Source organism: Melanotaenia boesemani, chromosome 1 (assembly GCF_017639745.1).
Source record: "Melanotaenia boesemani isolate fMelBoe1 chromosome 1, fMelBoe1.pri, whole genome shotgun sequence".
Taxonomy (NCBI): domain Eukaryota; kingdom Metazoa; phylum Chordata; class Actinopteri; order Atheriniformes; family Melanotaeniidae; genus Melanotaenia; species Melanotaenia boesemani.
Window position 1 is genome coordinate 5,696,906 of NC_055682.1, and position 16,457 is coordinate 5,713,362.

At 38.2% G+C, this 16,457-nt stretch overlaps 2 protein-coding genes across 3 annotated transcripts in view; one reads left to right on the forward strand and one right to left on the reverse strand.

Annotated features, from left to right (window-relative positions):
• Positions 1–611, forward strand: part of ndufs3 (NADH:ubiquinone oxidoreductase core subunit S3) — a 4,558-nt gene extending 3,947 nt beyond the window's left edge. The window contains exons 5-7 of the mRNA XM_041993291.1: positions 1–32; positions 122–241; positions 321–611. The exon at positions 1–32 is cut by the window's left edge and continues 94 nt beyond it. Coding sequence (XP_041849225.1) covers positions 1–32; positions 122–241; positions 321–491 — 323 coding nt within the window. The 3' untranslated portion in view covers positions 492–611. The remainder of the gene's footprint in view (positions 33–121; positions 242–320) is intronic.
• A 3,526-nt stretch (positions 612–4,137) lies between these two features.
• c1qtnf4 (C1q and TNF related 4) overlaps positions 4,138–16,457 on the reverse strand; it is a 33,821-nt gene continuing 21,501 nt past the window's right edge. For both annotated transcript variants that reach the window (XM_041993285.1, XM_041993280.1), the window contains 2 exons: positions 7,651–8,012; positions 4,138–6,061 (listed from right to left, as the gene is read on the reverse strand). In XM_041993285.1, the coding sequence (XP_041849219.1) occupies positions 5,243–6,061; positions 7,651–8,007 (1,176 nt within the window). In that variant the 5' untranslated portion in view covers positions 8,008–8,012 and the 3' untranslated portion in view covers positions 4,138–5,242. The remainder of the gene's footprint in view (positions 6,062–7,650; positions 8,013–16,457) is intronic.

The following is a 16,457-nucleotide window of genomic DNA, read 5'->3' on the forward strand; positions in this document are numbered from 1 at the left end:
TCCACAAGGCTGCCAACTGGTATGAGAGGGAGGTGAGTCACGCCACCAGTTTCTGTTTCATTCCTGCAAACCAGACTTCCACACTAGCAGCAAAGCTGAGAGTAAAACTGTGTTTAAACAGATTTGGGACATGTTTGGGGTGTTCTTTGCCAACCACCCTGACCTGAGGCGCATTCTGACGGACTACGGCTTTGAGGGTCATCCCTTCAGGAAGGACTTCCCTCTATCGGGATACGTAGAGGTGAGTTCTGCTTTTAAAGCATTACCAGTATTTATGGAGAGACTGTATGTAGTTAATTGCAGCACGTTTTCCTCTGCAGGTGCGTTATGATGACGAGTTGAAGCGTGTGGTGGCTGAGCCTGTGGAGCTGGCACAGGAGTTCAGGAAGTTCGACCTGAACACGCCGTGGGAGGTTTTCCCTGCGTACCGTGAGCCCAAAGAGGCTGCAGCCAAACTGGAGGCTGGTGATGCAGCTCCTGAGAAGAAGTGATGTCCCTCTGTTTGGTCCACATGTTTCACCACCATGTTCTGCCTGCCTGTGTCATTCAGACTCCAGCTTCTCGAGGACCCCACCTGAAATATTTATGTAAATAAAGATACTAATAAACCAGTCTTTGAATGGTTTTAATGGTGTTTTGGATGTTAGAATGTGCCTCTTGGCCACAAGTCAGTGGAAACAGAAATGGTCCTCTTCTGTTTTCATACGTCGTAAACAATTTTATTTTTATTTATTTATTCTTTTTCAGGAAATTCCTAAGTGAGTGAAAAGAGATCATAATTTCCCACAATTCCTTACAGCTTCAGCTTCCAAGACAACTTACTGTCTTGTTATATGCATACTAAAAGTGTTTAATGTAACTCCATGTGGACAGAAAGGTGAATACAAGCAGCCTTTTATATTTTATTTTGACATTTTTCTGTTTTACCATTTAAATGTGCTTTTCTAGAATACCATCCTCACCTATGATTTAATGTTTTGTAACCTATTATTTAGTACCACTCCAACTCCACTTTATTTATATAGCACTTTAAAACACAGTTGTCCAAATTTATTTACACAAATGTAAGAGCAGTACATACAACTAGTACATATATTAAAAAGAAAAATGAATAAAAAGAAAATAGTTAAAACCGGCATCTCAATTGGATTAAAAGCCAAATAGAGTTAACAATATGTTTTAAGAGATGATTTAAAAACAGCAAGAGAAGAGGCCTCCCTAATGTGCAAAGCTAGTTCCCGTGTCTAGTTGCAGCTACAGAGAAAGTTTGGTTTCCTCTTGGTTGAGGGGACAAAAGTGACTTCTCTTCTGACCTGAAGGACCACCAAGGAGTGTATGGCTAAAAGATACTGCGGGCGAGACTGGAGGCACATAAAATTTTTTAAAATCAACTCTAAAGCAAACAGGGAGCCAATAAAGTGATGCCAAGACCGGTCTGTTAATTACTGATGGGAAGTTCAGGCCTTTTCAAAGATTCAGCTCCCTTAGAAGAGTCGACTCTTTTGGCTCCCAAATAGCTCTTCATTTGCTGTCACTCAGAGCTCCTCTGTTAGTCTAATTTAGCAATTATGAGTGGTTTGTTTGTTGGTAAGCAATTTTTTCTTTTTTTTTTTTTTTTATCATAAGCCTCATTTTGTGCATTGTTTTCATTAGAAAATAAGGTTTTGTTTAACATTTTAATCAAACCCATAACAACTGAACACAGAAGCAAATAAAGTAAATAAAAGTCAAAGTCTGAGCATTATGCAAAGGAGAAGTGCTCACTGACACAGATTTATACAGATTTGTAAACTCTTTGAGAGAAAAAGGCCTTTTGTGTCCATAGAGAAAAGCCTTAGATCTTTGAGTTCAGCCCATGAAAAATGGGAATAAAAACAAGTGTTGTTTTTAAATTTTGATTCATTCATATCAATTCGTTTTAGAGTTTTTGCCGAATTTTCTACAATTTTTCCTCAGTAATAATGATTTTGCTTTGAGGCTTACTTATTTGCTACTGGTTGAAAAGACTATCAGTACCTCAGTCCTTAAGAAACTCCTTAAAATGAAGTTTCTGTCATACAAGAATCAGCCACCAGGTGGTGCTGTTTCACCAAGTATAGACTCAAGAAGCTGGATCTCTTTCTAGTCATCACAACAGCAGCTTTCATGGATACTTCAAGCAACACTTCAAGCTGGATGTCTCCTGTTTTATTCTGTCAAACATTTTCATTGGTCCATTTATTTTACATGTAAGAAATAAAAACATTTCAAATTGCATGAGCCAGACTAAAGAAAACAACACATGGGTCAAAATGTTGGCTGGATTGGTTCTTTAGAACTCAAAATTAGTTGATTTAAAAAAAACTAATTTTGCATTCATCAATAACATTGAACCTCATTTTGACCCTTGTCTGCTCCACATATTTTCAAATACACAATCTTTTATTGGGATTATCAGAAACAAAGAAGCACAGATCAGAAACATCAAACAGATTTCCGAGTACTGTACAGAAAATTCACTTAAAAATACACATATTGCAGGCATCGACTGGGCCTATGAAGCTGCTCAGTAGTTTTTTTTCTGTTTAAATCAGACTATTTTTAGTTGCATGCATCACACAAGTCCCTCAGTGATTCATAAATAAACTCAAGTCTCTTTACACACCACAAGCTATGAGCAGGATTTGCTAACACCTTAGCAGATGGGTCATAATTTCCTGAATTTCATCAGGTCTGACAATCATCGGTCCAACGCTGTGCACTGCTCACTCACTGAAGCTGACATGGAGACTCCATCTGGAGTTAGACTGACTGAATTCATCAACTCACAGTATGACCTCATTATGTGGAAGAAAAATGTTCACAATTTATTCTATTTCTTTGAAATTACTGCAGCTTTAAAGAATATAAGCATAGAAATAGGTTTTAAATGTACTTTTTCATGTTTTTATTTAATTTCCTTTTATTTTTTTAAAGTTTCTTTTTAATGCACTTGCTACTGCTTCCTGCAGCCTGCTGTAATCCTTTTAATGTTTTATGTGAAACACTTTGAATTATCTTGTACATGACATGTGCAATAGAAATAAACTAGCCTTGCCTTGATATAAACACTAACTGGCCACTTTATTAGGAACAATCAATCAGTTAGGTTCAATCGTTAAGAAGTTGGTCATTCTTTGTTGTTTAGTGGTGCATTTAAACCATTGTCAGAATCAGAAATACTTTATTTATTTATTAATCCCTTGCAGGGAAATTCATATCATGTTTCATAAACTTAAAGCCTCAGAGTTAGCAGTGATAAAACAAATTAAATGTTCCATAAAACTGAAATATGACCTCCTGTGGTGCTGCTCCAACAGGGAAGGTTATTACATAAAGTCAAGGTTCATGACAATATGAACAGTATCATCTTTTTCGCGGCGGTGTGAAATTAAGCAGACATGCATATCACAGCAGCCTGTGGGAAGCAATTCAATTTTCCTGTAGTGGTCTGAGGACAGGAATTAAACGCTGCTAGAATTAGAAAATCAAATTATGGTCTAGATCCCCGCGGGCTCAGAGGTGGCATGTGGTCAGCAGTTGGACGGATATGGACTCTGCACATTTTCCAAAACTGTGTTGGTTCCGTCCTGTTGTCCTCTGCTCCTGCTGCGGCTGAGAAACTCCCAAACCACGAATAAGAGACCCATTTTGACACAAAACACACAGTTCGTAGCATTTTACATACCCCTAAAGACAAACAAAGTGACTTCTTAACTCACAAGCAGAAACACCAACTTTTTGACAAGAACAACAGCACTTAAAGGAATATTTCACTTAAAAATGAAATTTCTTTGTACCCTGATGTGACAGTAGTCCCTCACTGCTTCAAATTGCAGCCTAAACTGTGCCTGAATGATCTGACTGTATGGTTAACTGACTTTGATTCTATAACTGCATTTAGGAACTATTTAGAATTGCTTGCTGGACTATTTTCATCGCTTCATCCACTACATTTCAGAGAGAAAAACTACAATTTTAATGCAATTATGACATTCATCTAAGATTCAGGTAAAAGAAAAAGTGCTAAATATTTACCAGGTTCATTTCAAGTGAAAATTTTAGCTCAGTCTCAGTTCCTATAAACTGACTTTAATCCTCCTCTTGGTGTGCTATGTTTGCAGGAAAGGGTTTTATTTCCCATCTCTTTTCTTCTATTCAAAATTAGGTTAAAAATCCAATATCTATATAAATAACACTTCAAAGCTTATATCAGCCAATAAATGTATTTTAATGTTTGTATATTGGGAGAAACATAAAGTGTGCCATGATATCTAGTTTCACAATGTTTTCTACTTACTGTGCAAAAATTTAGACCCACTCCTAATTTCTTTAAAATGTGCTTCCAAGGAGATTTTCTTATAACCTTTTAAAGTTGTCTTGAGCACAAGTTCTCCAGGTTTTCTGGAGGTCTTTCAGAGATAACAGGAAGTATTTTTTCAGCAACAGGGTGGTTTCTAAAGAGCTAGTAGTTGACCCCAAAACAAAGAAACTTCTAAAGAAGAGCTTTGAAAAGTCCTTCAAGAAGCCTGGAGAACTTTTATTAATGAAGAAATAAAGTTTTTTTTTTGCATCATATACTGTATTTACATTTATGTTTGAACATGCTTCAATAAATCACTGAACATATGTTCTGTTTTCCTGACAATAAATAAACAAATGATGGACGGCTAAGAGTGTTCCTGCATAAATGTTTTTAGCAACTTTCTCACTTTTACTTAGATGGAAATATTTGAGGATTAAAGTATTTTTCACTTTTGCTGCAATTCAAATTGGGTTTATTTCTTCCTCTGCTGCAGCACTACCGGAGAAGGTTTGCATGTTGTCTCACTATGCATGGACCAGATCAGGAAATACCCTGATCATAGTGCACCAACAATGAAAAACAAACTGAATCCTTTGGTGGTGTCTCAGATTGAAATAAGGGTTCTGACATGGAGGTCAGTGGATAATGACTGAGCTGTCATTATAAAGTGAAATATTCACATTTGAGTGTGATGGAGTCATGCCCTGGGAAGCCAGTGTTTTTTGTTTTTATTTTTTTATTTTTTTATTTTGTTATGTTTTTAAGCACTGCACTCAGTCCAAAAGTCCTAAAGGAACTCATATGAAGAGGAAAGACAGCCGCTTGCTCTAAGTAACTCAGACACAGCCTAATACCTTCTGTTGATTCTCAGACCTGACATGAATCCTTCCCACAATGTTCAGTTCCAGTACGCTTCAGTTAGGGCCTCTTGTCTGGATATGACTGGCTGGTGTTGGTGGAAGTGGAGGTGGGGGTGATATCTGGGTAAACCAGGAAGCCAGTAAAGGTGATATACTTGGCATGGTTGCTGTAGGCTCCAAATCCATCTCTTTGGTGGGAGTAGAGCCAGACTGTGTCTCCTGATTTCAGCGCCAGCATCAAGCTCTGACTCTGCAGAGCCTTCTCGCCCTGGCTGTCATCATAGATCATGGCCTGCACCTCCAGATGGTTCTTCATCAGCTTGACGGACAGCGTCTTCTGAGGCAGTTTGCCTACATTGAAAGAGAAGTAGTACGCCCCTGGAATGCGGCAGGTGAACACCCCCTCTGTGACGTTGAAGTCCTCTCCGATGTTGACAAAAGCTGTGTCGAAGCTGACTGGTTGGTGCCGCGGCATGCCAACCTGGTCTACTCCCAGAATGCTCTGGGTGCGCCCCACAGAGAAAGCAGATCTCTGGTCATCCTCTTCGTTGTCGTCATCCTCCTCCTCTTCTTTCTCTCCTCTATGTGTGAGCTCTTTCTCCTCCGCTGTGGTCTTTGTGTCGGGCCTGACGTGCTGCGTCGCCTGGTTACTGTTGGACAGATGGATGTTACCCTGCTGGGGCTGCTGGGAGTTGTAGGTGGGATGGTGTTGATGGTGGTGTGTCTGGTAGCTGTAGGTGTCAGGGTAGATAAGGTAACCGTTGAAGGTGGTGTAATGTCCGGTGTTGCTATAGAGTGCGTAGCGGGGGTCTCCATGGAGACGGAGCCAGACTGTGTCACCAAACTCCAGATGCAGCATGACGCTCTGACTCTGCACCTGAAGATTGAAGCAGAATTCACTATCCTGGCTATGGAACCATAGAGGCTTGTGTTTTTACAACAAATGCATAATCTAATCCTGTACCTCACACAGCTTTTCATTCAGGGGAGTAATCCTCTCTGTTCTACTCTCAGACCCCACTCCGAAACAAACACTCCCTGTAAGAGCCGGTGTAAGCGCTGGCATGATCAAAGACCTTTAGAAACACTTCCCCAGAGAAAAGAGAAATATCCTTAAAAAAGATCTACAGGCTGAGAGGTCTGCCTCAGATCTTATATCTGATATCAGAAGTGAAACGTCAGGCTAATGTTGGTCATTACCCAGACAGCAGACACATTTAGGACTAATCCTACTTCTGGTAAGTGTTGTGTGGGCCAGCGTTGGTCCAAATATGAGGAGCTAGCCTGGACAAAGATTACAGCAATTTCCTTGTGGGTCACTAGAAGTGGTGATGTAGCAGAACTTTGGCAGCCACAATCACAATCAAGAAGTCAACATTGTAAGTCAAGGCCAAACATGGGCCAAACAAAACTGTAGACTGTTTTCTTTTTTGCTATCTGGGCAGGGACTTTTTGCCCATTCAGGTGATTTTTCTCTTAATTTCTGCCATCATTCTGGTTGTGTTACCCAGCATGGAGAGATTTTTTGTAATAAGTTCTTTCTCTTGAACAACTTTGGAATTTAAAATTGATATTTTCGTTAGGCTCAACAGAAGATTAGGAACAATTTTTTACTCCCTTTTGGGTCATTAGAGAACAAAAAAGTCCTCCAAAATTTTGCTATAAAAACAATACAAGTAAACTTCGATCCTAATCAAAACTACCAATTATATATATAATATTCAAATAATTTTGACCCTTTAAATGCAAATCCAATTACATAATAAATGACTTATTTTCCATATAATACATGTAGGTGACCTGGGCTTTACTTTTTAAAGATCTGCAATGCTTTTATAGTTGGTTTGGGGATTTTTAAAAAATCATTATTATTATTGTTTTAGAACATTTTTACCTCAAAGGAAACAAAACGGTTTATTTCTGTGACTGTAAAAAATGCTACCAATGCATAAAAATTTATGTTGTTACTGATTTCTGGTAGATTCAAGGACTCCTCTTTAAAAGAAGAAGAAGAAAAAAAAAAAACAAAAAACAAAAAAACAAAACAAAACAAACAAACAAACAAACAAACAAAAAAAAAAACAGCACCCTGATATGTATTGTATGGAGTATGGAAAATAGCTCAACTTATGTGGATTAAAAACAAAATACTTCAAAAATTTACTTTAAAAAAAACATTGACAGGATGTTATCAAATTTAAAGGGTTAAATAACTTAAATAATTTCCATTTTTGGTAGTTTTCATGAGGGCTGAATTTGACTGAAAGATTTTAACAAAAAGAAAACAACAGAAAGAATATTAATCTATATTTTTTGTTAAAGGTTTTCTTTGTCCACTAATGACTTGTAGGGGTAGTAAACTGACACATCCTACAAGCATTAGATTTATCACCTATAAATTAATAAGTGAATATGGTGAAGTTAGTTGAACTATCCTCCTATTTGCAAAACCCCTCAGAATCTTACCTTCCTCTCTTCTCCAGCATTCTCCTCATAAACTATGGCCTGCACCTCATTTCTGTTCTTCATCAGCATCACAGAAAGGTCTTTGTGGGGAAACTTTCCCACAGTAAAGGAGAAGTAGTAAGCTCCGGGGATACGACAGCGAAACAAACCAGCCTTGGCGTCAAAATCCCCACCGATGTTGATGTAAACAGTGTCGAAGGTCACTGTCATTTTAGGCCCACCCTCCATGCTGTTGGTGCGTGCCACTGAGAAAGCGGAGCGTAGCTCGATGTCATCCTGCAGACGGGCAAAACCCAATGCACTGCCTGCATTACCCAGGAACAGCAGGCCAATCAGTAAGCCCAGTTGGAGCAGCATCTTAGCTGCAGAAAGGCAAAGAAAGAAAGAAAACAGAGGAGAGGTTTTGTTATGTACAGTAAAGCTTATTAAAGTTTTATTCCCATGAAATTCCACTAATGTCTATTTAAATACTGCAACTGTGACACAGCTGAAGTTTCAGCTGCAGTAATGCTAAGACCAGCAACAACTAACCAGTTAGTGAGACAAAAGGTGTGAATTTTGGTTTCTTGGCTGTTTTCTGCTCTGTTGGCTGCAGCTTGTCTTATTTTATTTCATGATAAGGTGAATCTTCCACATCAGGTCCCAGATCTACCAACTGCCTGAGGACTGTTTATTCAATCTGTTGCTTATTGATTGTAAAATTTGTAATACATTGTTCATTTATCTCCATAGCACAGAATTTCATCTCAATTTCATACATCACTGCTCCACTCTGGCCATTACACACCACAGCACAGCACTTAATGAGCTGAAGAGTTCTCCACGATTTTCAATTAATTGTTTCTAAACTGCAGAATAATAACCATCACTGTGTATGATTAGAAAGGTATCTAAATTCAGTTTTGATTATTAAAATATTATAAAGGCATAGACCCAGAAAATCAAGTTATCAAAGCCCTGGAGCCAGACGTTCTTATTGCAACACCCAACAAAACAATGAAAACTAAATCAAGCATAAAAAGACAAGATTCAAGAAATAAACAGTGAAATAAAGATAAAAATGAATAAATAAAGGGGTGTAAGTGGGTGTGGTGGTCAGCACCATCCCCTTTGCTTGTTCTCCCTATCAATGTATGGATACGTAGAAAGTTCTCTGTTTCTAAGTTCTCACTAGCAGTGAGTGTGTTATTGTGTCACTGAGTTTACACACACACACACACATATACGTACATACATATATATATATATTTCTCTTTGTCGTGAAAACCCATGCAAATAGGCAGAAAATTATGATTTTTGGACGAGAAACTGCTCCCAAAAGACAATGAGAAGATTTTTCTCTTTTTTTAACTAAATGCGGTTTTATCCTGGTGGATATATGTTTTGGGGCAAGACAGCAAAGGTAAGACATTTTTTTTACAAATGTAAAGCATAAATTGTGCTTCTTTGACTCTGGGGAGGTAAGTCTTGGTCATAGTGAGATAAAACTTACAGTGTTGGAATCTGTGAGATGTGAGTTTTCAGTAGAGGATTCGTTTGGCCTTGTGAATGCCGTGGACACGGGGAGACATAATTTGCGTTTTAAATATTTTTTGGACTTTGTGTTCCTGGTCTTTTAATTGTTTGTTGTCTTAACTGTGTTTGGTGGTCATTGAACTGGTAAGCTGTAAGCTGAGATTCTGGACTTTCTGTGGATACCACACATGTTTATAGTTACATTTTCAGACCTGACGCTACACCAGTAAAACCGGATATTAACCCCTCAACTCCTGGTAGCGGAGGGTTTAGGGGCAAGAGGTTGTGAATACTATAAATTTAAAAATATCTAGTACAGGCCTGAAATAAACACACATACATACATCACTTACTGAGGTGTGTTTGAGTCATTCTAGCAGATTGTTTCTAGTAGAGGGGTAATTAATGCATCTTTTATTAGAAGAGACAAGACTCCTCATTGTCTCATTGTCTCCTCTAATTAACCAACAGAAAATAGACACACACACAAGTGGAGCTGTCAGCACTCTCAAAGCACCAAGAACAAAAAAGAACCCCTCATCAAGTGCAGAGTAAAAACCCACATGATGTTGCAGCTTTCTGCTCATGTTACGTCATCAGTGAAATACTTTACTAGACATTATATGGACTGTAACTGTTCAAAACCCTTTAGGAAAACACATCAGTCTTTAACCAGTTCAACTTTTGTTACGGCCTAAGTTTGCTATGGCTTGGTCTAAGTTTAGCTGCTCTGGGGCCAAAGGGTTAGGGTTAGTCAATATCATCAGTGTGGTTAACATATTCCAAACCGGTCCCATCCACTTCTGGTATATTGTAACAACCACTACACACCTGCTGTTAGGCAGTATGACCGTCCATAGCAGCATGATGTGCTGTTGTTTTAACACCAACTTCATGCTCAGTTGATGTCCTTTCTAATCTCGTACAAATGAAAAAGGCTCTCTTTGTCACTGTTGTGTCTAAATATGAAGTGGTGAAGAGTATTTACATAAATGTGACCAACGTTTGACGACTGAATGCTGCTGCAATAACATGCCAATGAAGCTAATAATGTAGTTAATCTCTTGTCTGAAGACAGCTTTAGCAGCATATTTGGCAGCAGAAACCCACCAGACTAATCATTCATGTGAAAAGCTTTAATGGTTGTTATATCATTTACTGTAAATTAATTTTTGTTTATCATACCTATGTTAAATCCAGTAGTCTGACATTATGGTATGTCAGCTCGTCTGATTTACTCTTTAATCACACACTGTGTATTTTCCTTGAATGCCTTTAATTATTAAATATGTTTTTCCAGTTGGAGTTTATCACTGCTAAAGCCTTAGGTTATTTGCTATTAAAACTAAATGTTTCTCTTGTACATTGAAACTAAATCAACCTATTAAAGCAAGCCAAGGCAAACTAAATCGACCCCTTAAAATGGAAACTAATTACAAGGGTTAATTGAACTTGAGGCAGTGAGGCACAACTGATTGTTTTTGCCTGATTATTCGTCCTGCTAAGGCAGGGGTTGAAATCTATACTCCAAATGAAAAGAAAGAAATGCTGCAGCACCAGCTCGTTGCAGAAATTAGAACTGGCCATCGCCTGAATATAAAGACAATGCCACAGTTTGGCTTGTTTATATAATGGCATCTTGCACAAAGAAGTACTCCAGTGTGTGTTTGTCTGTGTAATGGCAGCAGTTTTAGCATCATGTTGATAGTCCGCTCCACTGAGAATGTGGCGTTTCACGTTCAAAAGCAATAAAAGTATAGATCAAACAAACGTCTTCCATAATGAGCACCCATGGGAGTGAAGCACAGAGGAAATACCAGGGGAAAAACAGTGAAGCTGTTTATGTAAATATGAAAAAAGAAGTAAACTGCTATGCTCTTTTTTTTTTAAAGATTTTGCAGGAATTTTTTTTATTGTCCTTCCAAATTCCATGATTAAAAGAAATCATTTTTAATTGTGTATTAGGCAATTTCTCCTTGACATTAAAGAATCACTGCGTATGTGTAAGAACGTGTGAAGTAATGTGTGCAAGTCAGTCTGGTTATAGTGATCTAGTTGAGTTATAAAAAGTTAAATACATACAAAGTTAAACAACTGAAAATTTACTCATAATTCATTTTATGGGTAGGGACAGTGAGGACATGTCCCTACCATCATCCAGCAAGTTATCCCTATCTTTTTTGTTACACAAACAGCTCAGACAGCAGTGCTCTCTATCTACGATAAATCCTGCCTTACAACCCATTTAAACTGGTATGATTGGCTTTGCACTTTGTTTCTTCGTAATGTGATTGGCTGTCTCTGCTGTCGCTCTCTCTGTTGAAAGCGCCATGCTAGCCAGCGCCATGCTAGCAGCGCCATGCTAGCCAGCGCCATGCTAGCCAGCAGCACAGCGCATCGCTAACTGTGGTTAAAACAATTGTTATTTTAAAACTAAAAGTTATATATATATGTATGCACCGCAACGAGAATAAAGTAGCTCCTTCACAGCGCCATCCAAGGCGTAAGAGCAGAATCTCGCCATGTCTCAGCCCAGCATGAAGAACAACTTAATCAGGTTTTGTAAATTTGACATTTCTCTGATCTGTCGCATATCCTCATTCAAAGATGAAAACATTAATACATTTTATGTTCATCTTTTTTACAATACAGTGTAGCATATTATAATGCAATAAGTTTAATTTTCTTACAATTAGACTTTAACATAACGTGATTAGGTCCATTTTTTTCCTACTCTTCTGTAATAACCACCACCTAGGGATGGGCGATACCAACAGTTTTTCCTTTCGATACAATGCCATTAGTTTATGGTACTTTTATCGATATCGATACTTCTTGGCCCTTAAAGGAAAATCATAATTGTACAGTGTATATTAATATCTTTATTGCAAGAACAGTATAAAATAAAATAAAAAACAAAACCTCAAAAACCTCATTATACTGATTAGTAAATTAAATATTAGTAAGATAAATAAATCTTTTAAAAATTAGACAATAATAAAACTACAAATTCATATAAGTTCATTCAAATTTATTAAATGGAAAATAAAAAAATATATGTATTGGTTATATGATAAATATAATAAAACATAATGTGCAATAACCTGCATTAAACCAGGAAAATATAAAAATAAAACCTCATCATTACTAACAGCAGCATCATCGTCATTTTGACATATGATAGGCTAACATAACCATGTGACACAGAAGGAATACTCCGTGGAGCCTTAAACTCCGATATTTTGAATGGCTGATATCAGAAGTCTCGACTCCAGACATCGATCTGCCTGTCCGTACCACCACCATGAAATGTGTTTAGTTGCTGTACTGGCACGACGTCGTCCATCAATCATTCAAATCTAAGATCTTACTGAAGCTGTCATTGCCCCACTTTATGTGTTTTACCATGTAAGACTCTGTTCTTATTTCAATTAAATCATGCAAAAAACAGTTTTAAAATATTTCTTCTTCCTGAAAATGCCTCTCATGTTGTGTTCCTGGATGACGACTGTGTTGTGTTTCCTCTTGAATCACTTCACTTAACAGCGTCACTGCAGCACTCACGGTAATTACCTTGATGATGTGCTTGTTTCAAGAGACATACATTCATTTCCCCCTTTCTACTCCTCGACCTTTCAGTAAATTAATAAAGCTCTAATTGTCACATGCCAACAAACAGATTAAAACTAATTGTGTCTAACATAGTTTCGATAAAGTCCCACCATCACCATCAACTTAATGCCCAGGAAAGCTAAACAGTCACTCTTGGTCACAGCCAATTCCCTCTCAGCTGTTTGACAAGTCTGACAACGTGTGCAGCTGCCTCCTTAAACAAAAACAAAAAACAAAGAAAAGCTTCCTTGTTGTCTTTTCAGCTGTGTGCCCCAGACAGTGTGTTTTCCCAACATAACGGCTGACATGGTCTGGAAATCGACAGCTTGCATTTGGCTGTTGGTTGAGCTGCTTGGGGCCTTTAAGATGCTGTGAACAGGAGAGAGACGGAAAGAAAACATGCCCTCTCAAAGTTTAGTGTCAATCTTGATCAGCTTAGTAGCAAACTCAGCTGTTTTTGGGTCCAATTCAATGATACACTCCTCTGCTTTGCTTTGCCCAGTCCAGCCAGACTCTGGAGCTGAAGAGTGCATGTGATTCTTGCCCTGTTACGTTATGGTCAGTTTTGACAGACTGCTCTCTCTTGGATCTTTGCTGGCAAAGGTCTGTCGGCCCCGAGCTTGGGATTTTTCTCATGATGATTTGATTTGAAGAGACATGCAAAGAAATTAGCTTATTGAACATATCTGCTCAAATTTGGAATGTGTCTCAGATAAGTAGTTTAGTGGAATAACCCAGTTCTCAAATATTTATTAATGTTTAATAATAACCCAGTCAAATATTTTAACTTTCTAAAAAATACAGAATTCAGACCATAGCCTGTATATAAAAGACAGACGGAGCCTCCGTGACGTCACCCGTAGGTTTCTGAAGAGCAAAAGTGAAGCTTGTTGGGTGTTCGCCATTTTGGTAGCGTCATGCGTGTCGTTAGTCCAAAAATGGACAAAGAGGTGGAGCTAAGATGGGGACTTAAGCTAAGGCGCGCTGTTAGCCGGCTAAAAACTGCTGTTGTGCTGCACTCTCCCTTCTTTCCGAGGATATTGGATACCTGTCAATCAAATAGACATGCCCTTAATTATGCAGAATTTCAAGACTAAATGGATGAGTTAGAAAAAAATTCACTCTCCTCACAGTTGTCATGAAGGTAAACTTGACCTGTGAATCCCAAAATGGATTTTTATACCAGGCTATAAACATGTTTATTTTTGCTGTGAAGTTGGCCTTTTTAATATGGGAGTCTATGGGGATTTGCTCTGTTTTGGAGCCAGCCCCTAGCAGATGAAGGGTGAACTGCAATTTTTCTGCACTTCCGCATAGACTTCACATTTTACAGGCAGAGGTTGCCGCTTGACTCAGACCTGTGTCCTCTCATATATCTCTGTCAGGACACTGCATGTCTCCAAGTAACCTGAAGCCACTTCTACCATAGTTTAACTCATTTGGGTAAAAACTGAAAGCTGGCAGAATCTGGCTTCATGCTGGTCATCACCAGAACATGTCACGTCAGACTTTCGGCAACCAGAAAACAACACATTGACCTGCTTCTCCACCTAGCTCATAGAGCCCCAATCAGCAAGTAATCAAAAAAAGGTTGATTTTTATTGGAGGGAACTTTAAAAAAAATTACATTAATTTGACAATAATTTCCATCTGGGCTGAAGCAATAATTCTCATAAAACAAGCCCATCCCTGTAGATTCCTCCAGCTCCTCTTTAAGGGAATCCCCCCTGCACTATGTACTGCGAGATCTTATCATTATACTGAATCTTGGATCTGCTCTTTTATTCCCTTTTAGATAAACTGACCTCATGATAGTGACTTTATGATAAGTGAGTAAATCTTTTCAGCCTATCTTTTCTGTTCAAGAACTGTGTCTGTGTGAGGGTATTTTGTCACTATTCTAACTCTTTTATGGATTCAGGTGCAAAGAAATTAACAGAGTAGGATAATCCATCCATCCATGGTTACTGTTTCATGGAGACGGTGACTTTTCTGGACACATTCTCACATTAATCTTCCTTTTCTCAGCCTATTTACAGCTTTTGGCATTCCATCAAGATTTCTTCGGACATTTCATGAAATGTTGACATATTTAGATAGATAGATAGATAGAAGTACTTTATTCATCCCAAGTTGCAGCGGTACAGTCATTTAGCAGTTGTGCTTCACACTATAGGTGTGAAAGAAAGAAACAAGACATAGTGATAGTACTGGGAACTGGGAGTAAACACTGGTGGAGCATCTTTTAAGTTGTGCCAAGAAATGTTCAGCTAAATTAAAAATGTAAACAATCTTTTACTGTAAGAAGGCCTGAAGTAATATTTAAAGAAAATGCATGTGAGCTGACTTATTACAATGAGAGATTAAAAGGAAATATCTACCTCAAGAGGAAAGTTAAAAACCCTCACTCCTATTCTCCATCGTGCAGTTGCACACATTGGTTTTCTTTTTAATGTCATGCCAACACACCACTTTGCAATACTGCTCCAGTGAAGAGTTGCATGCCTCAGTGTCACTGGCAGCAGTGTCCTCAGGACAACAATGGTCCTAAAGGGAACAACGTCTCAGGCCAGCAGTTGCTGTCTCTGTGGGCGACTGACTCAGCAGCTCTGCTGTGTGATGCCTGAAGCAGCCACAACGCAGAGCTGCTAGTGTGTGCTCTGTAATGCTGGTGTGTGTGTGTTGTAATGCCTGACAGGCGAAACAAATTACATTGTTGTTTGAACACTGTTCCCAAAATATTAAAGTCTTGTACAAATGTCGAGACAAATCTGCAAGCGACAAAACACAAGTACATATCCCGAAACAAATGAACAAAATCTTGTAGATCTAATCTTGTGGTACAAACGAAGGATTTGTAGTTCAGCTACACCCGAAATGTCAGCAGTGGTTCTTTGAGGACACATGTTGTTTTAATGAAGTTTTTCACAAGTGAAAAATGTTTTGCCATTTTTCAGCTTCACACCTTTCACACCTTTTTGTTCTTGTCCTCAAAGGGGATCATAAATCCACTTGTGTTTCTGCCAAATCCTGACTTCAGTAATTTTTTTTCCAAATATAATTCTAGCAAAATTGCACTTTTCTTTGCTGTTGCTTTCATTGTCATTGTATCATTGTGTCTGTAGTTGTCCTGCACAGCTGTGTTTTTATATTGTACATTAATAATGACCTTGTAGAGGATGTCTGCACCACCATGACTTATAATGAGAGTGAAATTCTGGCCTTGTTTTCCAATGATTGAGATTTATATAAGAAAGCCACATTTAGCAAAAACACACATAAAAAGCACTTTTCTACCTTTGTGGTAACACACAATTTGAATAATGAAACTATGGAGTTTTATACAAGTATCTAATAGGTCTATAAACCTCTAGGAGAAACACAAACTTTTCTTATTTCTGTTATGAAGGATTTGTGTTTTCAGGATTTGTGGCTCACTGTGATCAAGTCAGCAGGCAAACTGATCTTTGTGGGGTTTAACTTATTGATTGTTTCACAGTTTCTACTTTCAACCATGCAAAGCCATACTGAAAAGCCATACTGAAAAACCATTGAGGTGTCTGCAGCTAGTCATGAGACATAACTAGAGGAGAAACACACTAGTTTGGAAAAATATCTACAATTTCCTGCAAAACCTTTGGCTCGAACCCAACCAGAATCCTCCAATACCATTGTGATAA